This window comes from Pseudozyma flocculosa (assembly GCF_000417875.1).
Source record: "Pseudozyma flocculosa PF-1 unplaced genomic scaffold scaffold00019, whole genome shotgun sequence".
NCBI lineage: Eukaryota > Fungi > Basidiomycota > Ustilaginomycetes > Ustilaginales > Ustilaginaceae > Pseudozyma > Pseudozyma flocculosa.
The window spans coordinates 392,511-416,473 of record NW_006920887.1 but is presented as its reverse complement, the minus strand read 5'-3'; the positions used below and the strand labels follow the sequence as shown (position 1 = coordinate 416,473).

General features: G+C 65.1%; 5 protein-coding genes across 5 annotated transcripts in view; 4 read left to right on the top strand and 1 right to left on the bottom strand.

The window, feature by feature from the left end:
- Positions 1–524: 524 nt before the first annotated feature.
- Positions 525–2,866, top strand: PFL1_05390 (uncharacterized protein; the record flags this gene model as incomplete). The annotated part of the gene is made up of 8 exons (XM_007882922.1): positions 525–541; positions 672–756; positions 854–942; positions 1,071–1,507; positions 1,644–1,744; positions 1,937–2,132; positions 2,252–2,580; positions 2,729–2,866. The coding sequence occupies 8 exons, from the start codon at positions 525–527 to the stop codon at positions 2,864–2,866; spliced, it is 1,392 nt and encodes a 463-aa protein (XP_007881113.1).
- A 417-nt stretch (positions 2,867–3,283) lies between these two features.
- PFL1_05389 (uncharacterized protein) lies at positions 3,284–5,284 on the bottom strand (the record flags this gene model as incomplete). Its single annotated transcript, XM_007882921.1, has 1 exon — positions 3,284–5,284. The coding sequence occupies one exon, from the start codon at positions 5,282–5,284 to the stop codon at positions 3,284–3,286; it is 2,001 nt and encodes a 666-aa protein (XP_007881112.1).
- A 715-nt stretch (positions 5,285–5,999) lies between these two features.
- On the top strand, positions 6,000–7,835 carry PFL1_05388 (uncharacterized protein; the record flags this gene model as incomplete). The annotated part of the gene is made up of 1 exon (XM_007882920.1): positions 6,000–7,835. One exon carries the CDS (start codon positions 6,000–6,002, stop codon positions 7,833–7,835), a length of 1,836 nt encoding a protein of 611 aa, XP_007881111.1.
- A 10,581-nt stretch (positions 7,836–18,416) lies between these two features.
- Positions 18,417–19,190, top strand: PFL1_05387 (uncharacterized protein; the record flags this gene model as incomplete). Its single annotated transcript, XM_007882919.1, has 1 exon — positions 18,417–19,190. One exon carries the CDS (start codon positions 18,417–18,419, stop codon positions 19,188–19,190), a length of 774 nt encoding a protein of 257 aa, XP_007881110.1.
- A 2,930-nt stretch (positions 19,191–22,120) lies between these two features.
- Positions 22,121–23,963, top strand: part of PFL1_06897 (uncharacterized protein) — a gene marked incomplete at both ends in the record, with an annotated part of 3,251 nt that continues 1,408 nt past the window's right edge. Inside the window, 2 exons of the mRNA XM_007882983.1 lie at positions 22,121–22,955; positions 23,073–23,935. Coding sequence (XP_007881174.1) covers positions 22,121–22,955; positions 23,073–23,935 — 1,698 coding nt within the window. The remainder of the gene's footprint in view (positions 22,956–23,072; positions 23,936–23,963) is intronic.

The window sequence follows — 23,963 nt, the reverse complement described above, 5'->3', positions numbered from 1 at the left end:
CAAGCGCAGGCCAGGCCAGGCCAGGCCAGGCCTCCAGGCGAGAGCGCGCGTGCGGATCAACACGAACGCCTGCCCCAGCCTGACCGCCTGCCCGCCTGCCTGCCCCAGCCTGCCCCAGCCTGGGCGTGTGGCAGGCCTGCCTGGCCAGACCAGGCCAAGGTGGTCTGGCCTGGCCGCGCCCGCCTTCTCACGCCAGAAGGAGATCAACAGGCAGGCTGCTCAGATATCGGCCCCGGCTTCCTGGTCACACACGCGCTTCTACCCTCACCGCCACCACCCACCCGTCCACCCCATCCATCCCCGCGGCAATCGTCACACCTGGCACTGCCGATCCTATTCGCCCCTAGAGATCACCTTTGAGGACATCGCATCGCATCGCCCTCTCTCGGACCTAACCGAATCACGTACGAGCGCCCTCACCCGCATTCCGGCCCCTTCCCAAGACCTAGATCCAACGCTGCGCGCGCCCCTCGCAGCCTCTTCCCGTCCAGGCTCCTCGCACCGCTCCTTCCGTCCACATCGAGATGCGCGAGCTCATTACGTGGGTGCCAACGCCTCGACCCTCTGTCCGACAGCATTCATCCGCCCCCCGGCCTCGCTGACGATCCGCTCCATCGGCTCGATTCTGCCGCGCGCCTCTGCCTCTCTCTCTCTTGCCCACGACCCCGCAGATTCGCTGCCGGCCAGGCCGGTAACCAGATCAGCTCCTCGTTCTGGCAGGTCCTTCTCGACGAGCACGGTCTCGATGGCGACGGCGTGAGTCTCGCCCGCTGCGGCCCTAGGCCCTCTCGAGAGAACCCGTCGCTCACCCTTCTATCTCCGCCCGTCCAACTGCCTTCTCTCTGACCGCCAGCGATACATCGGCACCAACGAGGATGCCCAGCTCAGCAAGGTCGGCGTCTTCTTCGAGCCGACCGGCTCGGAGGGCAAGTTTGTGCCTCGGTGAGTGCCGCCGGCCCGCCGCTCGCCCCGACCGCCAACGGCCTTCGACCCGCCCGCCGCTAACCCAGTCCCCCGCCCGTACACGTCTCTCCGCCCTTGTTCCCCTTCGCCTGCGCCTGCCTCTGCAGTGCGGTCCAGGTCGACCTCGAGCCCGGCACGATGGACACGATGCGCTCGGGACCGCTGGGCAAGCTCTTCCGGCCGGACAACTACATCCACGGCGCGTCGGGCGCCGGCAACAACTTCTCCAAGGGCTTCTACACCGAAGGCGCCGAGCTCCTCGACCAGGTGCTCGACGTGGCGCGGCAGGAGGCCGAGCGCGCCGACATGCTGCAGGGCTTCCAGCTGCTCCACTCGCTCGGCGGAGGCACCGGCTCGGGCCTCGGCACCAACCTCTTGACCAAGCTGCGCGAAGAGTACCCGGACCGCATGCTCGCCACCTGGTCGGTGCTGCCCTCGCCCAAGGTGTCGGACACGGTCGTCGAGCCCTACAACGCCACCCTCTCGTTCCACCAGCTCGTGGAGAACTCGGACATGACCTTCTGCCTTGACAACGAGGCGCTCTGTGAGTGGCTGGGGCTGTGCGCATCGATGCCCGACAAGAGGCTCGATGCGGCGAGGGCTGGACGGATGGCGGCGATACGCTGGCACATCGGCTGACGACGGCTAACCTTGGTTCCCTCGTCTCTGTGCTTCTGCAGACGACATCTGCCAGCGGACGCTCAAGACCAACGCGCCCAAGTACAGGGACCTGAACAACATCATCAGCTATGCCATGAGCGGCTGCTCGACGACGCTTCGCGTGAGTGACGTGGACGCGCTGCCGTAGCTGGCCGCCTGTCCCACAGGCTCGTCCATTTTAATCGCCGTGCACCGCTGACCCGTCTGGCCCTCCTCGGTGCTTTCTTGCTCTTTCTCCGCGCGCCTTCCTCGCTTCGCTTCCCCTCCCGTCCTTTCCTCGCCCTGCATCGCATCGCCTCGTCTCGCCCCGCAGTTCCCCGGCCAGCTCAACTCGGACCTCAGGAAGATGGGCGTCAACCTGGTTCCCTTCCCGCGTCTCCACTTTTTCACCTGCGGCTTCGCTCCGCTCGTTGCGCCCGGCAGCAAGGCCTACCAGAGCCTCAAGGTGCCCGAGCTGGTGGCGCAAGGCTTTGACCCCAAGAACATCATGGCCGCCATCGACCCGAGACGTGAGTCGAGTTCGACGGAGATGACGTCTCATGTGCGCCGACTGCTCCTTGCTAAGCCCTTCTCGCGCACCTTGATGCATCTTCGGGACCCCCTACTGCTCTTTCCCTCCGCCCCGCAGACGGCAAGTACCTCACGGTGGCCGCCATCTTCCGCGGCGACGTCAACGGCCGCGACGTGGAGAACGAGATGGTCAACATCAAGGAGCGCAACGGCTCGGGCTTTGTCGAGTGGATCCCCAACAATGTGCTGTCGTCGCTGTGCGACATTGCGCCGCCGGCGCTCAAGATGAGCGCCACATTTATCGGCAACACGACGTCGATCCAGGAGCTCTTCAAGCGCACCCACGACCAGTTCTCGCTCATGTTCAGGAGGAAGGCCTTCCTGCACTGGTACACGTCCGAGGGCATGGACGAGATGGAGTTTACCGAGGCCGAGTCGAACCTGATGGTGAGTCCCGTCCCGTGGCGTCGCCGCACCCGTGCCGTTTCTTTTCCTCTCCTGCGGCCGAGCTGACGCCCTGCTCTTCTGTCTCTCTCTCCTCTCTCGTCTCAACATCCGACTCGCCGCCGCCGTCGCCGCCATCGGCCCATGCCAGGACCTCATCGCCGAGTACCAGCAGTACGAGTCGGCGGGCATCGAGGGCGAGGAGGAGATGTACGAGGAGGAGTACATCGAGGAGGACGGAGGCGTGCAGTACGCCGACGAGCAGGAGGGCGAGGAGCCCCTCGAATGAGCCCCTCCGCTCAAGCCCCGCGCCCTCGGATCCCTTTGCCTCGTGTGCCCTCCTCCCTCTTCCGCAAGAGTAGCCACCCTCTTTCCTCTTTTCGCGCCCCGCCTCCTGTGCTTTTAGGTTCTCTCTCTCTCTCCCCCCTCCCCTTCCCCCGCCCGTCGACGGACATCGACACGAAAAAAAGAAGACCAAAGAAATTGCAGTCACAGCCGTGGTTTGGGGGAAGACGGGATGCTGGCTGGATGGGCTCGACATGGTCTGGACTTTGCATTGTGTTGCATCAGGAGAGAGGAGGGGGGGGAACCTTCGAGCTCGATGGGCGGGGATGGCATGCTTTGTCTTGGCCTGGCCTGGTCTGTCGCTCTCCACGGTGCGGTCCGGTGGAGCACGACGGTTCGGATCGGGCTCGGCTCGAAATGGCTACCTGGTGACCATCTGAGCATACGACCAATCCATAAACGCCTTGGCCTTTGGGAAGGTAATGGAAAAGAGGGGGTGGGTGGGTTGGAGGGTATTGTTCTCCCTCTCGCCGTCGGAACCGGCGACGATGACCGAGTCGCGCGGATCCAACGTCCAAGATAGGGCAGAGAGGTACACCTCTTTCCGCCACCCCCGCTCCTCTTCCTTCCCCATACCTCCATCTTTCCAGAGGGAGAGCAACGAGGATCGCGTAGCTTCGCTGGGTTTGAGCCGGTGCTGCGCCAGAGAGAGACCAGACAGGTTGTAGTTGGTATGGTAGGCGTCGGGTCGCTTGCCCGGCTTGTCCCGCAACCCGCCCTTGGGCGCCTGCGCCGCGATCAGGATATACTCCTGCAGCGCTACCCGGTCGTACAGCACTTCTGGATCCCGATCCACCTCGCCCTCGCCCTCGCTGCCCAAGCCCGTTGCAGCGGCGGCAGCAGAGGCAGAGGCAGCGGCAGCGGCAGCGGCACCGTGCGGGATCGACTCGTCGGTCGTCCAGGAATCTTCAGAGTCGGAGCGCACTTCACCCTGCGTCGTCTTCGTCTTCGCCGCGGCGGGTGGCGGCAGGGTCGGAAGGCTGTCGATGCCATTGTCGAGCCACCGCATCGTCGGTGTTTCGTCGCCGTCGCGGCCGTGGTGAGCGACGCCTGCGGATTTGGTTCGCCGCTCGTACTCTTCGACGACGGGGCTGAGGACGGTAAACAGGCCGCCGCCGCAGAACCAGCCGTAGCAGCCGTCGACGAGCTTGTTGGTGCGTCCGCGGAAGCCGCCGCCCTCGATGGGCACGCCCTGCAGCGACGTCGCCCAGCGCACCAGCCGCGGCACGTCGAGGTCGCCCGCCGAGCTCGTCTTCGTCGTTTTCGTCGTCGTTGCCGACGGCGCCAGCGCCGGCGAGGGCGAGGGCGAGGGCGAGGGGAGGATGGGACCGTCGCCGCAGTAGGGCAGGCGAGATAGGGCGAGGTGGGTGGCGAGCGCGCAGTAGGCGTAGCCGCCGTGGGCCTCGCCCAGCTGCGGGCGGTAGGCGTGCGGATCCGGCAGGTAGGGAATTTGGCCCGTCGCCGCTGTCGAGGTCGCAGCCGCGTGGTAGGCGTACTGGGGCTGCGATCCGGCGGCGAGTCCGCCCTCGTAGGTCTGGCAGCTGGCGATGAAGTCGCCAAGTCCGCGCACGAGCTGGGGCGTGCAGATGCCGAGGAGGGTGGACACGGTGACGACGCAGTAGGAAGCCCGGACGTCGACCTCGCCGTTTTCGTGGACGAGAAAGGAGCCGTCGGGCTGTTTGAGCGAGAGCATCCAGCGGTACATTTTCTGGCGGTCGATGGCGTCCCATCCTCCCTTGCCGATCTCGATGCTCTTTCCCTTGCGCACGTCGTCGGCGTCCGGGCAGGGACCGGGGCCGCCGATGGTTGCGAGCGCGAGGACGGCGGCAAAGGTGCTCATGAGGTGTGGGATCTGGTCTGGCCCGCCGCCGAAGCCGCCGGTGAGGGTGTTTTGGAAGGAGACGAGGGTCGCGATGGCGCGTGCCCTGCCGCTGGCGTCGAGGGTGGCCGAGAGGAGGTCGTAAGAGTGGAGGATCCAGTAGAGGAGCCATGCCCTGTTTGTGTCGAAGCCGACAAACGAGGCGGGGAGCGGGTCGATCTGCTTGATGAGGAAGTTGAGGTGGGCCTGGCGGTTGAGCGGCGGGATGGGTGCGGGTGCGTCGTGCGGGGTGGGAGTGCCATCTTGAGGGTTGTTCTGGGAGGTGTTTGTGGCCGATGGCGGATCTTGGTGCCAGGGGTTGGGGAGGCGGCCTTGGGTCGAGGAGGGGGATGAGGACGAGGGGTGACGGTGGTTGAGCGAGGGGTGGCGGTGCTTTGCAAAGAGGTCGTGTATGTCGTTTTCGGTCTCGAGCTGGTCGTCTGTGGTGGTGGAGTATATGTTGTCGGTGGGCGTGGGCCAGGTTGGGTAGGTGGTGGCGGGCATGTTGACGGGGCGGAGAGTTGGCCTTGGGGAGAGAGGAGGAGGGGGGAGATAGGAGGACGAGGTCGTGGTGGTTGAGGGGGAAGGGACCGCTTGCGGACGCTCGAGGGCGAGGGCGAGGGCGAGGGCTTAAAGAGGGGAAGTGGCGTGTGCCCTTTGTTGCTGCTGGTTCGAAGACCGTGGCGACTTTTGAGACGACTGACGACGACGACGACGAGGATGGAGGACAAAGGGAAGCTTCGAAGGCGGCGGCGACGAGCGGCAAGGCCGTGCGAGCGGTTGGGTTGTCCCTTTGTCTCGGACGGCGGCTTGGCCTGACCGGCGGGGCGTTGACTGGACCCTGACGGCACCGCCGCCCTTCGCTTCCGGGGCCATCCCTCCCTCCACCTCGCTCGACTTGCCTGCCAGCGAGAGAGGCCGAACCCCCCTTCTGCCAGGGTCCCACTCGTCGTCGGGCAAAACCGCAAGCAAGCCGCGACCAAATTAAACACGCGGAAAAAAAGACAGCAAAGCCAAACCGCGCAGGCAGCGCCCCCTTGCCCCCCACTCTTGGCCCCTCGCCACCATCAAGGCCAAACAAACCACCCTCGACCAACGAGCGACCAACGACCTACGACCCACGACCAACGACAACGCCCCTTGGCCACCACGCCGGACCCACGACGACGACGGGGAACCCCACTCGGATCAACGTGGCATCCGACCCTTCTGGCCCACCATGCAGCCCACCACCGTCAGCAGGCGCATCCAGTCGGTCGCCCTCACCGCCGGCGCAATCTACATCTGCGCCTGGGGCATCTACTACATTGCACAGGAGACGATCCGCAAGACGACCCTACGCAGGCGCAAACGCAGGTACCCGCTCCTCGCACCGCTCCTCCCGCCACACGCACTCGCCGCAGGCGCACGCGTCGCACAGCGCGTCGGCGTCCTCTCCCGCGCCACCCCCTCGTCGTCGTCGTCCCACCCTTCGTCGTCGTCGTCTTCTTCGCTACGCACTTCTCGCTCGCACTCGCCCTCGCGCTCCTCGCCCCCCTCTCCCTCCTCGCCTTCCCACGCACCATCCACACCCACCTCGTCCAAGGGAAAGGCAAGGGCCCACGACCTCCACGACCACGACCTCGACCACGTACAGCACAGGCTACAGCCCCACCTCGTCGACACCAACCCCCAGACCCGCCCAAACGGCTGGTACGGCAACGCATCCCAACACGAGATCGAAAAGATCCAGAACCGCTTCGCATCCCTAAAGATCCTCGGCAGGTGGGCAAACGTCGTCCCCGAGTGGAGAGAGCAGGGCGCATGGGAGTGGGTCCTCTGGAAGGGCTTCTACAGCCTCTTTTACAAGCCGCGCATCTGGTGGGACGGCGGCCTCAAACGCGACCTCGCCAGCCCAGAAGGCCGAAAGAGGGTCGACGAGCTCCTCCCCGTGCACCAAATCGACCACGCCAGGCTGTGGGGGCGCGTCCTCCCTGTGCCCGCCGCCAGCGCCAATGCATCGACTGTCGTCGTCGACAAGGGCAGGGAAAGGCACGTCGCACCAGCATCGCTGGCGACGCCCGCCTCATCCCCGTCGCCCTCGTCCGCCCCAGCCGCCGTCGAGGAAGGCATCACGTTCACCTGGATCGGCCAGAGCACCTGCCTCTTCCAGATCCACGGCCTCACCGTCCTCACCGACCCCGTGTTCGGCGAGCAACCGCTCGAGAGCATCTTTAGCCCCACGCGCATGCGGCCCATGCCCTGCACGTTCGACGAGCTGGTGCACCAGGGCCGCATCGACGTCATCCTCCTCACCCACAACCACTTTGACCACCTCGACGTCGACATCCTGCCCCGTGTTCCGCCCAGCGTCCAGTGGATCGTGCCCCTGGGCCTCACGCCACTCCTCGTCGAGCACGGCATCCGCGCATCGCAGATCACCGAGCTCGACTGGTGGGCCTCGACGCGCCAGACCTTCAACATCCCCGTCCGCCGCAGCCGCAGCCGCCGGTCGTCGACCTCGACCTCGACCTCGACCTCGCCTGCATCGCCCTCGCCCGACGCAGACACGACGTCGACGTCGCGCCAGCTCGACGTCACCGCCGTCCCCGCCACGCACTGGTCGGCGCGCACCCCGCTCGACACCAACCGCACGCTGTGGAACTCGTACAGCGTGCGCGTATCGCCCCCGCCGGCGCGGCCCGACGCGGCCGAGGCGCGGCTGTTCTTCTGCGGCGACACGGGCTACTCGCCCTCGCTCTTCACCGCCATCGGACGGTGCCTGGGTCCGTTTGACGTGGCCGCCGTGCCCATCGGGTCGTTTGAGCCGCGCTGGCACATGGCCATCCAGCACATGCACGCCGTCGAGAGCGTCCAGGTGGTCAAGGACGTCGGCGCCCGCCGCGCGTTTGCCATGCACTGGGGCACGTGGCAGATGAGCGACGAGCGGTGGGACGACCCGCCCAGGGAGCTGGCCAGGGAGCTCGAGAAGCGCGGCGAGCCACAGGACACTCTGCGCCGCGTCGGGTTCGGAGAGACGGTCGACGTACCCGTCGGCGCCGTCGAGGCGACCTAGCGTCGACGCCGACGCCCGTACGCTCGCATTTGCCACGGAGGCGGCACCACATCACATCTTGCGCCCATCGAAGTCATCACCCCGGATGGATTCAGCGCAATCTCACGCATGCAAGTTGCCCTCTTTTCTCCCATAGACATTGTCGTCCCTCGCTCCCGTCGCCGCAGCACTTCGCACTAGAGATTGCCACTTCAGGATAATGCTAATGCGCCGCATCGCTCCTCATCGCCCGCGTTGTCCCGCCCACTCACTGCGCCGTCGTCGGTCGAGATGAGGGTGCAGCCTGACTGCTGTACTCTGCGGCCTCGACGCAAGGCGCTCGGCCGCCGCGTTGAGGCTCGCGCTCCTCGCTCGTGGTGTGCACTTCGAACCGGCTGCCGATCACCGACGGGACCTCGCGGCCACATCGCATCGACCCCTGCTTGCCCTGGGTAGAAGACACCCGCCTCGTCACACCGTCTCGACCGGACCGGACCGGACTCGCCGTCGATCTCTGCCCGGCCATTTTGTCGGTCGGCAGGAGTAGCCTCGGGGTACACCGACCGTATCCTCCTCGTCTGTGCGCTGCGTCCCGGTGCGGTGCGGTGCGGTACGATACGGCACGGTACGGAGCCATCTGAAGGCGACACAGCGCGTCACCAGGTAGACGCTGCCACGAGGTCGTGCCGCCAACCCAAGCCTGCGGATCCGAAGAGACGCACCACGCGCCACCCCGCCGTCAAAACGGAAAAGCCTTCTTCCGCCCCATTCCGCCGGCTATTGAAGGCAATCAACGGGATCAGCCGGCAGGAGCGGGTGGCGCCCTTCCTGGCCTTCTCGAACGCGGCCAGGCGCACCGAGACGACAAAAACGGTCGGAGTTTCTGCATCGGACAACGAAGGGGCCACGTCAGGCCCAGGCCCAGGTAGAACCTGGCTTTGCCGTTTGACAGAAGGTGATGCTTCTGTGCCGCCCTCATCGCGATGATCAATATAATTCAAGGGCCTGCCTGGCAGGCGGGGTTACCGTAGCTTCGGAGGCGCGATGGGTGTAACGGGACTTGGCATCCCACAACGTGCGTGCGTGCATTCGTGCGTGCTCACTCCGCCGCCGGCCAATTCCCGCGTCCCTCTGATGCAGAAACCGTCGATTCTCTTCGCCGGTGGTCGGGTCGATCGGTCTCGTTTGGTGGCGTGCGTGCGAAGGCCTCACCTACGCCGGTCACTGGATGGTCGATTGCTCGCTCGCTCGCCCGCCCTGGCCCCCGTCATGGTGATGTATCGCGCAGACAAGAAGAGCGACGTGTGTACGGTGTACGGTGTATGTACAACGAACGAGGGCTCGGCGCATGGCCAGGCTGTGGTGTTGGCAGGTGCGTGGCATGGTGCCTGAAGAAGCAGACTAAGCTAAGTACTCTGTCGCCCTGCCTGCTTGGGCGTGTGGTGAGGTGCCCGGTAGTTCATGCGGACAAACAGGCAGGCCAACTCTCACGACCGGCATCGCGCAGATTTGGGTCACCCGTCCAGTCTAGGCTAACTAGACGTGTGGGCTAGGCTAGGCTAGGCCAGGGCGGTAAGTACCCCTTGACCCTTGCCGGCCCAGCCGTTCCGGTCTCAAGACAAGACGGGAAAAGCGATACTGTAGGCCGTCATACACGTACCCTACCCATCATCGTGCGAGTGGGGGAAAGGACAAGAGATTGCCGTCGCACTGCCCTCGTCTCTCTGTCTGAAGGCCGGCACTCTCCGTGCGTCTCGTCTCAGCTGTATGGACGCCCAAACCAGGTACTTGCTCTACCGCCCCGGCCCTGGCCCGACGACGTACTGCGGTGCCAGGTCGCCACAGCATTCGTTCCTCGGTGGCAGCCCGCTGCCTGGTCGTGGGCGAAGCGGTTTAGCCGGATCAACGTCTACTCCTACAGTATGTACTGCGCCTGGCCTGCTTGCCCATTCCCATGCCAACCAAACGTCCGCTGCACGACGACAGATGGGCGTCAGTTCCCTCGTACTTGCAGCACAGCACAGCACCGCACGTACATGTGTACTCACGTTGAAGGGGAGGGCCAGCTGCTTTAGCCGCCGCTGGCTTCGCCCTGAGACACCTGGCGCCAATCGAGGCCCGGAGCGTCACCGCACCTCGTCCGACTACGACTCGTCGCCCGAGGTTTGCCCGTACCGCTTACCGTATCCAAGATCTTCGCGCGGCTTGCTGCTTTCGATTGGTCGGACGGGGCAGGGATCCAGATCAGCTTCGCGGACATCGACGGACACCAGGGACGGCTTTGCTCGAAGCGGACATGATACGGTCATGGCACGGATGAGTAGCGTGGCCTAGCGACGGCCATGTCCGGCAGGGGCCTCAGCGTCGACGAAGCCCCTCGTCTCTGCAGTAGCCGCGACTAAGTTATGGTCTGAGTTGGAAACCACGTATGATGGGTCGTCGATTCGCCCGCCCGCCAGCCCCCGATCTTTCTTTCGTCCTGCTTCCCGTCGCCGCCGTCGCCGTCGTCATCACTCCGCTCCGCTCGGACGATTGCCTTCATCGCCTTGGCAGGCCGCGCGACATTCGCCTCGCCTTTGTCGTCGTCGTCGTCGTCCCAGAAAAGCTTGCTCGCGAATCTCCGTCGCGGTCGGTTACAGTGCAGTACAGGGAGGCAGGTCTTGCTGTCTGTCTGTCTCGGAAACCCCCGTCTTCTGTGGGCCACTCGACTCCACCAAGCCGAGTCGGGGCTTCGAGATCAGTCTTCCGGTCGGCCATTCCCAACCCCTCAATACACTGTATCGGGTCCCGTGCCTACCGCTGCGAGGGCGACAAAAGGAGTCCCTTCATTCGATACCGGTATGTATCGATGCTGAGCGCTGCACTCACATGCTCTCCGTGATGGCAGACGACCCCGGGTGTCGATCCTCGCCGGCCAGTCCACTCGCCCCCTGAAATGCCGGCTTTTGCCTTGCCCGCTCGGCTTGCCCGGAGTCGTTCGTGATGCTCGAGGCCCAGGCTTCCCGGAGTCGGTCCAAGGCCGGAACGGTCCGCAGCGCGGCAAACGGGACGGTCGCATAGCCCGCACGCTGACCCAGACGTCGTTTCTCGCGAACCGAACAGAGCGCTTCCTGGCTCTCTCAGGCTTGAGACAGCGTCGGAGGGTGTCGCTGCGTTGGCTTGGCGCAGGCTACGGGCAAGAGACGCTGGAGTGCCAGGTCACCGCTCTCGGATAGGTAGCTGAGTGGCTCGCCAAACCTTCCAAGCGCTACCTGTACCGGTGTCCAGCATGCTGCGATGCAAAGGCACCGCCAGCCAACAAAAGACGTGGGAGGTCTTCGATCCGTAAGCCTGCACTGCTACCGTGTGTACCGGCACCGTACCCATTGCGGCATGCACTCACTCAGCCCTCGACAGCGAGTGTTGCGCCGAACCGACCCGGGCCGAGTTGGCCTTCCTTGTCTTTGAGAGACGCGCACATGGCGAGATGGTGGTTCGTGTCTCGCCAGACGCTTCGGTGGACGACGTTCCGTGTCGTCAGTGTCTTTGTCCATCTGTCCAGCGGACCGCTCGCAAAGATTCCGCCCACGAGATACTACTGCGAAGCGAGCGTGTATGTGCACACGCTCGCAGACGGCATGCCAGGCTATGCAGGCACAGGCGTCGAGGGCGATGCTACTCTATAGCAGCCTCCGTGGAACGCTCAAAATGCCGGACGGGGCATGAAAGCCGGTGCTGTCCGTCCAGCAGGACCACCAGATACCGTACATAAATACATAGATCACGTCGCACGCACCTTCTGCGGTGGCGACTAGCTCGCCCTGATCCTGCCTCCCAGGCAGGCGGCGTTGTGCACCGCCGTCCGTTCCTCTCTGCATGTGGACGCTGGGAGGGAAAGAAGGCTTCTCTTTCGCTCGGCGACCTTGCAACCGAGCCTGGTCCATGATTTCGCCATGCAAGCACGATCGGCGTTCATGAGCAGTGGATCTCGGCCTTGCCCTTTTTTCCTTTTTCTTTTGTCGCGCAGCAGCTGCTCTACCGGCACGGAAGACCAGAGGTCGAGCCCTCCGCCCTTCTCCTGCGACTCGTTCGGATTAATGATACGCCGGCATGGCTGTACGTACGTACGGCAAAAAGGGCGTCGAGGTCGCCTGGCGGCCGAGAGTTTTTCCGAAACACGGGAGGAGAGGTGTCGGAAGCCATCGTGGCGATGTCAAAAGCAAGGGTGCGCACACCAGGTTTCGACCAGGACGACGGCGGCGGAGGGCGCGACGATGAGCTCGCCTACGACGTTTGATTGCGTCCGGAGGCCCCCTCGACGGGGTGGCGCCGCGCCGTTCGTCGGGACGGCCAGGCCGAGAATCGATGTCCTCGTCAAAGACAGCGCCCTCCCGGGACTTACAGCACCTGGCCCCCAGCACAAACCAGCGGCCTCGCGGCAGGTGTAGCTCGCGATCCTCGTTCCCGGACCCTTCCCGAGCCCGCGACCTGCCTGGCCGCCACGCAGTCGGGAGCGTGGGAAGCAGGCTCGGAAGGCCGATTCCTGAAGAAAACCCCGAGCTTGCTCGCGTGCCACGCCCGACCGCTTACACTTGGTCGCGCTAGCCTCACCTCGCTACTACTGGCCCGCCGCGGACCAGACATACCAGTACAGAGCCAGCAGGCGGTTCGCCCTATGAGGCCGGAGTACCCACAACAGGGAGGGCGACCTTGCTCCCCTGCTTCCGCACGGAACGGACTGCTCGCGCTTGACCCTATGGGATGTTTTGTGATCTTGGCCTCTTCTGTGCGATCCATGTCGCGCAGAGCTGAATCAGCCCCAGCCTTGCTCAAGCAGAGTAGTGAGCTCTCGTCTCCCATGTCGAGGCGAAGAGACAGGTTAGGCAAGGAAGGGCGCATCGTGAGATCGAGATCTCGAGTGCGCCTTCCGGACGCGGAACGGTGCGCTCGTGAGACGCGACGCTGGCCTGGCAGGCCTGAGCCGGGCCGCCTGCCTGCCTTCTCCGGCGTGCTGGCAAGGTTGATCCTGCGACCTCGGTCTCTTCCATGGCAGGTCATGGTCGAGGCGTGCGCGCGTGCGGCCATGCCACGCCGCAAACGACCTGACCTCGACTGTCCAAGGCGCCCGACAGCTCAAAACCATCGCCTGGACCGTCGCCATGCCCTCCACTGCCATACCAGAGAGGCTGGGCGTCAGCATCGACGCTCGTTCCGCTTGCAGTAGTGTCGACACTGGACGAGGGGTTGCTTGAGCGTCAGCAGCCTTGGCTCGATTCTGCTTCTTCTTTTCGGGATGCGAGACCCCTACGGTCCCCCTGAATCAGGACGGACGTGGCCGTCATCAACGGAGCTGGACGATGGTGGCTGACCTGGTATGTACTGTAGGCGGCAACAGCGATCCGACGACGACCGACAAGGGCATCGACGACCGACGAGACCACCTAACTACAGTAGGCCTGTCCGCAGCATGTTCCTGCATCGTCCATCTCGGAGCGAAGGGGGGGCAGGGACGCTAAGCGAGGGTCTCGGCTCGACCGAAGGAAAGGGGGCGTGACTGCCCTCGCTCACACTTCCCGGGTCCATGCTCTTGACGAGGCGCCGGGATCTTGACTTGATGACGCGACGCTGGGATCTGCCTTCCTCGACCGCCTCGCGACGCAGTTGCCCGTGCCGCCTGTGATGCACTACTCTGATGCCCGTCGCCATTGTCGCTGCACTTGGAACCGCAGCATCATTATTGTCTGCCCACCGAGTGCGCGCGGGCCGTCGAGCGACAGCTGAAGAAGGAGAGGCCAAGAGGTCGAAGGGATCCGGCGAGGCCGGGCGCCGTAGCCGGGCTACAGATGGCAAGACACCCAGGTTCCATCGACGGGCGGGCGCCGTCGTTTTCCGTCGGACCTGCCGTCTGCTCGAAGTGCACCTCGCCAGCATGGCAAGGCAGGAAAGACCGGCCACCACCGAACCCATCACTCGGCTGAATCCTTCCCCCACGTCCATGCGACGGGGGAAGAGCAAAAGAGGCGGGCGGGGTTGGACTGCCCGGCCAGGCCAGTCAGCTGTCCCTCCTCTATCTGTACGAGCATCGCCGTGCCTGGCTTGGGCGCCAGGTCATGCACTCGAGGCCGCCTCCAGCGCAACAATTCCTTGGCACGGCACGGATGGAGGCCTCGTCGGCCGCGATGTGGGCAACGGCACCGAAGCGATATCACGAAACCACCGACCACCATTCGCTCTGGCACGGCCAGGCAACCAAACATCATGCCTCTGGTCGGTCGCGGTGTCAGCGGTTGCACCGGATCGGCCGTGGTGACGCTGCTGAGCTGCGATGGGTCGTGGTAGTATTCTGCCGGCAAGGGACCGACGGCGACGGGGTCAAAACGCCGGGGCGAGGTCGATCGCGGACTGCCTCAGGAAGCTCGGCGAGATCAGCAAAGCGATCGCGGTCAGACACGCGCGGCGAACGCAACCACATCTTGGGCTGAACAGGACCGACCCAGCTGACCAGGAAGCTGTACGGTACGGTGCACAGGACGACCATGCCCGGCGCGATGGCGAGGCCAACATCGCCTTTGCGGCCTCCGGTGCTTGATTGGTGCCCCCGACCACGGACTCTGACGCCTGCCGATGTGTGCGGTGCCGGCGGGCGTGGGGACAATTCGAGGCAGCAGCCCGCATCGGCAACGCGAAGGTGCCGTGGCAGCGTACTTCGCCTGCGTACTGCTATACCTCCCCCATTTGACAGGTCGGCGGGAGCGCACCGCCGGGGCCAGTCCAAAGGCGCAGCGTACATCAGTCGATGAAAGAGAGAGACAGAGAGGGGCAAACCGTCGACGCCGAGGGTGTTTCCACGAGCTTAGAGAAGTCGTGAAGTGGTGTGGACCGGCTCAGGCTCGTCTTTCCGGCGTCACCGCTAGAGTTCCGACTTTCCTGCCGCTGTCGTGGAACGAGCGATGGCTAGGTACAGCACACACGTCGGAAGGGCCAGGCAGGACTCCCTAATTAATATATGTCGAGATCGTCGTCGTGGGTCCGTCACGTTGTGCCATGGCTGTGACACACCCTAACCATTGTTCCGCGCACACTGCCGCTGCTGCCCAGCACCCGACCCGGCTGATCCCCGTCGCAGCCGGCTGCCGTCATCTCTCAGCGAAAGCGCGGGGGAAGCACTGCGAGTCTGCGAGTGCAGGCTGTACCACGCGTGTGCTCCGAGGTCGGGTCGTCAAAGGCACGGGCTGTGGGCATCATCCGCGCTCCGGCACACGACGCGACAGGACGACGAGCGCACGTCGTCCGAGTCGCAGTACGGCAGATTTACGCCCTGGACGGCCTGAGCTGTCAAGCTCCGGCGCTCATTGCGGTGCAATCTTGCCGCCTGGTTGCTCGAGGGAAGTCGAAGCCCGGCAGCGGATGCTTCGCACGTAAAGCTACATACGCGGCGAGGATGGCAGAAGCGAGCGCAAACGCCGCGGCCTGGACACGGATCGAGCCTGCTCTACCTCCCATTCTCTGGGGTCACCGACACCGGTCAAGTCTGCATATCGTTCGAGGGGGTGCTGGTTCGACGGCAGCCGGTCAACTGACATGGAAGAATAGAAGGTCATGACGAGGTAGAATAGGAGCCCACGACGGGGAAGAATTGGACGCCATGAGAGAGCGATGCAGTCTAGCGGGTCCTGGAGTTGTGAGCATGGGCACTGCTGCCTACGACAAAAAGAAAGCACAAGTCCAGGGGCGGTAAGGCGCTGGGAGGGTTGGTGGCCAACTGCGGGTAACACCGGAAGGAGCGGGCGGGAAGAGGACGGAAGACCGGAGCGCCCGGCTGCCCGTCCGGACTCCGCCGTGACCGGTTCGGACAGCCTTAAGCTCGCTTCTTCTCCCACCCTGGCCGGCTCCATGCTGCCCGTCTGCGGTGGATAAGTGTTGCGCCGCACAACGAAGATGAGATACATAGAAAGAGAACGACAGCCGGCGAGCGATACGCCTGCCTCGTCGCTCTTTTGTCTTGCGCCCCTCTTGCCTTGGCCGCTGCCTGCCGAAACGGCCAGCTGCTCAACGCCGAGCATCCGACTGGCGAACCTGTCCCACCCAGGCATGCGCTGCGCTGCACGGCTGCTCCCGAGCGCGGTGTCAATGCAGGGGATGCCGGCCGACTCACGCAGCACGCTAGGCGCAGCTGCCATCCATGTCGTCGAGCGAGCGAGGGAGCGAGGGAGCGTGCGCCGTGGCGTGGGAAGTCGGACGCACCTTGGCTCGAAGCGGCAGGACAGGTCGGCCAGGCAACGGGCGAGAACAGCTAGGGCCAGTCTGCATACGATGCAGGAGCAAGTCAGCCAGCGAGATGCGCAACAGCATAGGCCGGTCCCCTGCCCACACCATATGCATGGTTCGGTATCGCTCCGATCCGCGCGGGACTACTGACTCTCTTCCGCCGTGGTGCGCTGTGCAGCCACCGTCGACGGAGCACGGCCCGACCGAAGGCGGCGGGGCTTGGCGAAGCTCGCGAAGCTGAACGAGCAAAGAGCAGGCGGCGACCGGGACAGGTGTCGACCATCAGAGGTTGGTCCCGCGATCTCCATCTCACCGCGCAGAAACGCCACTCGATCTTGACGAACTCATGCCACAGATCACATCTCTAGGCGGGATCGTCCGACTGCTGAGCAGGACAAGTCGGTGCTGAGGAGCGACTTTTCCCGACAGCCTCGACGCTGCTACTCGGTAGGACAGTCACCTTTGGCTTGCCGCAGTATCTGAGCCCCGGTGCTGAATCGCCCGGCAAACCCGTCGTCACGCCAGGCGGAGCCGTCTCCGAAGCGTGCGCCTCTGTTCCCATGTGAGCCCCTCTCCGTCGTTCTGCTGCCCCGAGGAAGGCCCCTGGAGCCTCGCCCGCGCTTGGGAGGGCACGCTCCGTCCGTTCCCGATGGAACGTCGGGCGAGGAAATCCTGCACAGCTCCGTGCCTGCGGCCGGCTTGCGTCTCGGAAGGCCCTCCTGCCGCTGAGCAGAACACGCCATTCGCTCCGCCTGCTTCCCTCCCTCCACTTTCGGCTGGAGTTGGCAGCAGTCGGCCGGGCGTGCGTGCGGAAGGATGGTGTCAGGGCAACCCTTCTCTTAGCTGCCTGCCTGCCGCAGGCCATCGGCTTGCGAGCGTCGTACAAGAGTTGCGGCAAGTCCTTGCTGCCAGGCGCGCGTCGTGCGACCGTACTAGCTCTTCTGACCGCTCTGCTCTTCTCCACGAGCACAACCGTCGACATGGAAGGCAGCCTCGTTTCCGGGACATCGAGGCTGGTCCGCAGCGGGTGCGCCCGACGATCAATAGGTCAGATCCGCGGCTCTGGAGGCTCAGCAAGAGAAGCGGCGGGCGGTTGGTAATGGTCGGGTGAAAGCCATACTGTACCACGATCAGGATCCTCGGGCCGACGGCGACGTTGTCGACGCCGCCGATGGTCGTCGTCTGAGCCATTCAGTCGCCCACGGCTGCTCCCGAGGCAGAAAAAGGGGTCGGCGGCAGCAAGCGGACGCGGTTGCTGCACCCATATCCAGGCAGGCGCCAGACACCCTCCTGCGTGTCGGCTGCGCGTGTGCGGTTGGTGGCGCCCTCATGAGAAAGCGAGCGGGGAGTCGAAAGCTGGGAGCAGCGAGCTAAGCAAGCAAGCAAGCAGCATCGTCAGCGCCAGAGGTGCTTCTCGCGCGGCCCGCTCATGCTTTGTCCGTGCCTACGGTGGTCTTGCTTATCGGTGCGTGTATCCTTGCTACACGACGGCGCCGCAAGGGAGGTAACGCGGAGCAAGCGTCGCATGAGAGCAGCTAGAAAGACAGCGCGTCGAAGAGCAGACGCCAGGATGCTCGGTCGATGGCATGACGATGGGCACGGCGGTGCTCAGCTGACGGGGCGGTGCGAGCAGCTTTTGCTTCGCGCTGGCAGAAGGTAAAAAAAAAAAAAAAAAAAAAGAACAAGAAGCAAGCAGGCAAGCTAGAGAGGCAGCTGCTCCCTTGTCGAAGGCGCTCTTCGGAAGGCATGTGCCTCGTTCCGGTCATGCCGAACGCGAAGCGGAGCGGCGTACGGAGAAAGTCATGCTCAAGGCATGTGAAATGCAGTGCAGCGCAAGCTGGAGCAAGCAAGCAGGCAACCAGGTAACCAAGCAGGCAGGCAGGCCTACCGGACAACCTGCTCCCGCACGCTCGCCTTCACACCCACTCTTCTCTCCGCACCGTACGTGCACTCCTCTCAGCTGTTTGACCTTCGGCCGCCACACCTTTTCGTTCGCTGCTCGCCCTCCAGGCATGCGGCAGATGGCCGCCCCCCCTCTCTTCCAGCATCCCAGCCTAAACGTCCTCCTACCTCGTGCAAGGGCCCAGCCCGAGCCTCTCCTCGTCGTCCTAGGATCAGGTCGAGGTTGCCGTGGGTTCTGGGACGGACGCGACGCCGATGTGGTAATCAGCAAGACCACCTAGCCTGCTCGCGTGTCGTCGAGAGCGGCGCTCTTTCTGCTGAGCCTTGACACGCAGGCACCTCGACCCGATTGGCTGCCCTTGGCTGGACATGATGGCGATGCCGGTGAGCTGACAAGTAGCTTAGCGACGAGCACCCCAGCAACCGCAGCACCGCTCTTTGGCACGGCCAGTCATGCCCTTGTGCCTGCTTCTTCTGGACCGCGAAGCCTTGGAACCGCCAGCTGCCCATCTCAAGTCATGGAAAGACCTGCCTGGCTGGCCTGTCGAGCCCTCCCCGGCTCGCCCAGTCCGTTCCGCGACGCCCCTCCATGCTTCAGCCACGAACTACTGCCCCCTCGCATCTGACCCTGCTCAAGGTACCGCTTGGCCATCTCGTTTGCCTGGAGACGTGATCTGCATGAGAGCAGCCAGGCTCTCTAACACTCATGGTCCGCTTTCCATGCTGACCCGCACGGAGCTGTGTGTAGACACGCACGCACGAGAGAAGGCTCGCATGCCTCCTCGCCGACCGGCGCTTTCCCTCGGAGAGCGATCAGCCAAGCCACCTGGATGCCCGCTTATACGACGGATCTTCCCTCTGCCCTCCGTCAGCTGTCGTGGCCCGGTCATGGCAAAACTGACACCCGCCACCTGTTTCCAGACAGGCAAGCTGGCAGGCTGGCAGGCAGACAGGCAAGTGAGGCCTCAGGGCGAGCTGCATCATGGCGCCGTGGCAGGAGTCAAGCTGTCGGGGACGGGCAACTGCCGCCGCCCGCTGCCAGCGGCGTACTCGAGGACGCAACGGCGAGCAGCGAGCCATGTCGCGCCGCTTGGACGCTCGCCGACTACTACGTGCTGTAGCGACCGCGCAGCATGGCCTCCGAGGATCCGTGTGCACCTCCAGCACAGGCTGCCGCGTCGTCCAGCCACCGAGCTTTCAGCTCTGTGGCGATGTGTACAGGACTGAGCGGCCATGCCACGACAACCGATCCGACGAGGCAGCCCTGCGACGGTCCTCGCTGGTACTGCAGCTTGCTTCTTCTTTGACAGCCAGCCAACCGGCTGCCACCTCGCAATCTCACTCCATCATGCATCGTGCCTGGGACAACACAGCAACACAGCAGCGAGCATGCATATGCTCTGAACGGCCGGCCAGCGAGCGGGCCTGGCCTAGCGCTGAGAGACGATCTAGGTCTCGGAGATGCCCATCCGGCCTCGAATCGCCAGCCCCTCGGCGTAAAAGGCGTGCGTGCGTGCGTGCTTGCTCTGCCTCCTACACCTGCCTTCTCCGTCGCCTTAGCCTCGTGTACGCCGGCCAACAAGAAGACGTGCGTACGCACTGTTCGGGAAGATGTCCAAGCTAAGAGAAGATGCCGTGCGGGCGGTGGTGCGCCTTCTGAGGCTAGGCTAAGGCCCGCGCACGCACTCGCGCACGCATGTGGGAATCGACGTGGGCGGCGGAAGCAGGCCAGCCAGCAGCTGGTTCCCGGATCGATTCTGCTTGCTTGATGGGTCGGCCTGCATGCGAAAACCCTTGCAGCAACGACACCCGGGGCTGAAGACCTCGCTCGCCTCGCTCGCCGCGCCTTGCCTCGCCTCGCCACCGACACGACGGCCGGCTCTGTGAGGCCGCTGCTGGCCGGCAGGCTGGCCTTGCCTTTCCGTCGTGCCTGTTTCGGGTGCCCAGCTGCCGGCCAGTCTGGTTGATCGAGGCCAGCCAGCAGCCTCTTCGGCCCGCCCCGGTCGGTTGCCCGCGTGCGCTCTTCCGGCCCGTGCCTCTCTTCGCGAGAGGCTCGCGGCCTTGCCAGTCCGGGGGGCGCCGGATCCTCGATGGCATGGGCCCAAGACAGAACAGAGGCGGCTCCCAGCTGAGACGAGGCTGGGTCAAGGTGATATCATACGAGGCGGCGCTGCTCGTGGGGAGCTCTTCTGATGTGCTGGCCGGCCGCCAAGAAGCCAGAGAAGCAAGCAAGACGTGGTCCGATGGAGGTGGCTCTTTGCGGGCCTGGCTCGTGTCTCTGGGTCCGGCCCGACCCAGGTGTCGGGATTTTTCCACCAGCTGCCACTTCTCGCGCCTCCGTGGGAAAGCTGTCCTGCATCTGCCCGCCGCCACGCCTCGCCGCCGCCTTCCTCTTTCCCCCATCGACCCGGCCTGCGCGACCTGTCGACGGCGGGCTCTCGTCGAGGCCCTGGCCAACTTGCTGGCCGACCTGACCGGACGACCGACCGAACGACCGACCGACCGACCGAGCGACCCATCGTTCGATCCGTGATCGGTACCTCTGCCAGCTGTACGTGTGTCTTCTCGTCGGCTAAGGGAGGAGGACGAGGCAGGGGCGCGAAACCTTCGCGGGTGGGTGATGCCGACGCCCCGACGGTGTCCGCCTTCGCTCTTGCCGCCGTCCGAAATGGTCGGACAGCGCCTGCCAGCTGCGCATCCAGCAGCAGATCAAAAGCCACGTCGACTCTAGTCTAGACGAGCGGCACAGGCGCGGGCGGTCAGGGGACAGGACCGAGGAGCGAGCGAGGTGAGGAGCCTCGTGAAGCCAGCCAGGCAGCCTACTGGCCCCCGAGAGCTCCCCCCCTTCGGGCCAGACGAAACACCGGAGCGGCGGCGGCAAAACGTTTTTTGATGCCTCCTCGTACGTCCTTGCCTGCCTCCTCGACGGCCGGCGGCGGGCAGGAAAGGCAGGCTGGGAGGCGGGCCAGCCGGGGAGAGCTTATGGAGCTTTGCCAGGTTGCTCTGCTTTGCTTGCTTGCTTGCTTGCTTGCTCGCTCGCTCGACGATCCAGCCTAGCCTCCTGGCCTGGCTGGCCACGCCAGAGTCGAAGCTCGGACCACCGTGCTCCTGGCACCAACCGGCACCTTCCTCTTTGGCTCGCTCCCTCGCTCGCGTTTTCTCCGCTCGCCTGGCGTTTCTGGGCCGGATGGCTGGCCAGCCACCCAGGTTGGGCCCGCCGTCCGAAACCCTCGCTGCCCCCCCGCTGCCTGCCCGACTTTGGCCTCTGACCCCCGCCCGTCCGTCCGAGCCAAGCCCAACGCAGGCAACCCCGGCCTCGTTCCGCGCCGCCCCCTTCCGACGACATCCTCGCCTGCCTGCGCCTTCTTCTCCTGTATGGCCATCATTCCTGCCGGCGAGAGGGGGAGATGCACGCGAAGCCCTCGCTCACTCGGCCACATCAGCCTTGCTTGCCCCCCGACCCGCCCCGCCGCCGCCCAGGCAGGACGACCTGCCTGCCCTTTGTTAAATACCTCCCGCTGGCTTTGGCTGGCCCTACCGACCTCGCCGCCACGCCCTTCGCCTTCCGACCTCGCCCCTCGTCTCCCCTTTGTGCGTGCACCGTCTCTCCCTACATCGTCACTGCCGCTCGTCTCCGCCGTCCCGCCGACGCCGCCCTGGTTCCGCCTCCTCGCCGCCCTGCGATCCCGCCTAGGCAGCTCAGAGTGACGACGGCGACGACGACGACAACGACGACGACGACAGCGAAGACGGCATCGCTCGCGACCCACGACGCCGCCGACCGCGCTGCAGACGGCTCGCAGCATCTCTCCTCTCCGAGAAGGCCCTTTGCCCTCGACAGCGTCGGCGTTGCCCGCACCACGGCCTCAGCAGACTGGCTCCTCCGCGTTGGCCTACCCCAACGGCAACAAAAAGGGCGAGGTTCTTTCTCTTGACCTGGCCGCCCCGCACAGATCCCCAACCCATTCCTCCGTCCCATCTCGCCTCTCCAGAGCGCTCGTCCGGGCTCGGCCAGCGACGCCTCCCTGTCTAAATCGTCCGGCGCTTCCTGGCAAGCCGACACACGTTCCTGCGTGCCTACTAGAGCAAGGCCGGATCCTCTCGCCAGCCAGTCAGCGTCTCAAAAGGCACGTACGAGTGCCAGCCTGGGCTGCGTCATGAGGGACGAATCGACCGACTTTCGTCGAAACCCGCTGCCGTTCCACACGACCGCCAACGACGCACCCACAGGCGGCGGCAGCAGCAGCAGCAGCAGCACCGGCTCCGGGAGCGATTACGACCACCCTCACCACCACAGCCACCACCACGTCCGGAGGCGCCAGTCGCCCTCGTCGGCTGCGAGCCCCGCCCTCACCTACACCTCGTCGTCGGGCGTCAGCACGCCGGCTGTGATGAGTCCTGGGAGCACCGACGGCCAGCCGATCAGCTCGAGCTACGCGCGCCCGTACGCATCGCTTTCGACCCATCACCACCACCACCACCACCATCAGCAGCAGCAGCAGCATCACGACGACATGTCGCGGACGCAGGACCACACCGCCTCGAGCCCCTGGGGCGAAGGGATGCGCAGCCTGATGTCGAGCATCATCGGCGCTCCTCACCCGTCCGGCAGTGGCAAGGGCAAGTCGGCTTCGGCTGCCTCTTCATCCGGCAGCAAGGGCGAGCGCACCGCTTCGGACCCCTACGCGCCGATGCCGCTCCAGTCGCACGAGGTCGAGGCGGCCACCTCGAACTGGGAGGTGCCGCGCGAGACGGTGGCCATGACGATGGGTTTCCAGGGCAATTACGACGACCCTTCGTTCGTGCAGCCCATGTGGCAGTCATCGCAGGTGGCATCGGGCTACTCCAACGACCACGGCAACAGCAGCAACGGGGCCGCCTCGGGCTTTGCAGCCCCCTATGCGCAGCAACCCGCCCCGTCCGGCCTGCCCGGCGCCGACGCGCCCAGGACCAGGCCGAGCACTGACTTTCCGTCGCTCTCCGATTCTCGAGGTGAGCATCGGGCAGCAGAGAGCCTCCCATCGGTCGCATCGTCAGCCTTGGCCACCGCCGCTGATGCCCAGATCCCTGTCCCTCTTCCTGCTTCCGCCCGTCATTCTCGCGCTCCAGATTACTCCCGCAGGCCGCTGGTGCCACCGCATTCGAGGGCCATCAATGGCGGCGACTACCCGCCAATGACCCACGGCCGAGTCGCAGGCGGGCCTGACGCATCCGCCAACACCTGGTGGCAAGACCATGGCGGACAGATGGCTGACCCGGCGGCCCACATGGCGTCGCAGGATGCGCGCGGCCAACACTGGTCGGCGACGGGCCTCCAGTCGAACCGCCGCGTCAATCCGCCCCCGCTGCCAGAGACGCGCAGCATGGGCCGGCTAGGCTGGTCCGGCATGTCGGCGTCTTCGTCTTCGTCGTCGTCGATGGGCATCGACCAGGTCGGTGGCGGATACGAATTCCCCCAGAGCTCGTTGGGCAAGCGGCCGCACGACGACGATGTGGTCACAAACGGTCCCTCTGGGGCCGCCGCTACGACAAATGGAGGTCCGATCGACTATTCGGCCGACTCCGCCTACCGCCGCTACTCGCTGGCCCCCAACATGGTCTTTTCGAGGAGCCCGAGCAACGGACAGCAGCCGCAGCAGGCGCAACAGCAGCAGCAGCAGCCCACGCCAGCACAGCAGCAGCAGCAACAGCAGCAGCAGCAGCTCAACGGCGGTATGACGACCTATCGCCCGCCCATGGCCGGGCCCGACCCGCGCAGGCCCTCATTCGGCGGCGAGCACGCTTACGCGTCCGGCATGCTGCCGCCGCAGTCGTCGCGCCCCTATCCGGGCGCCCTTGGCGGCCCTGGCGGCAGCACTTCGTGGTCTGGCTGGTCGTCGTCAGCCTCGCACCCGAGCGGACTCAGCGCCAACCTTCCCACCAGCCCTTCGCCGCAATCGAGCCCCGCCGCCAATGGATGGAAGGACGGCATGGTGCGTCACGGCCAGGAGACGGCCACCG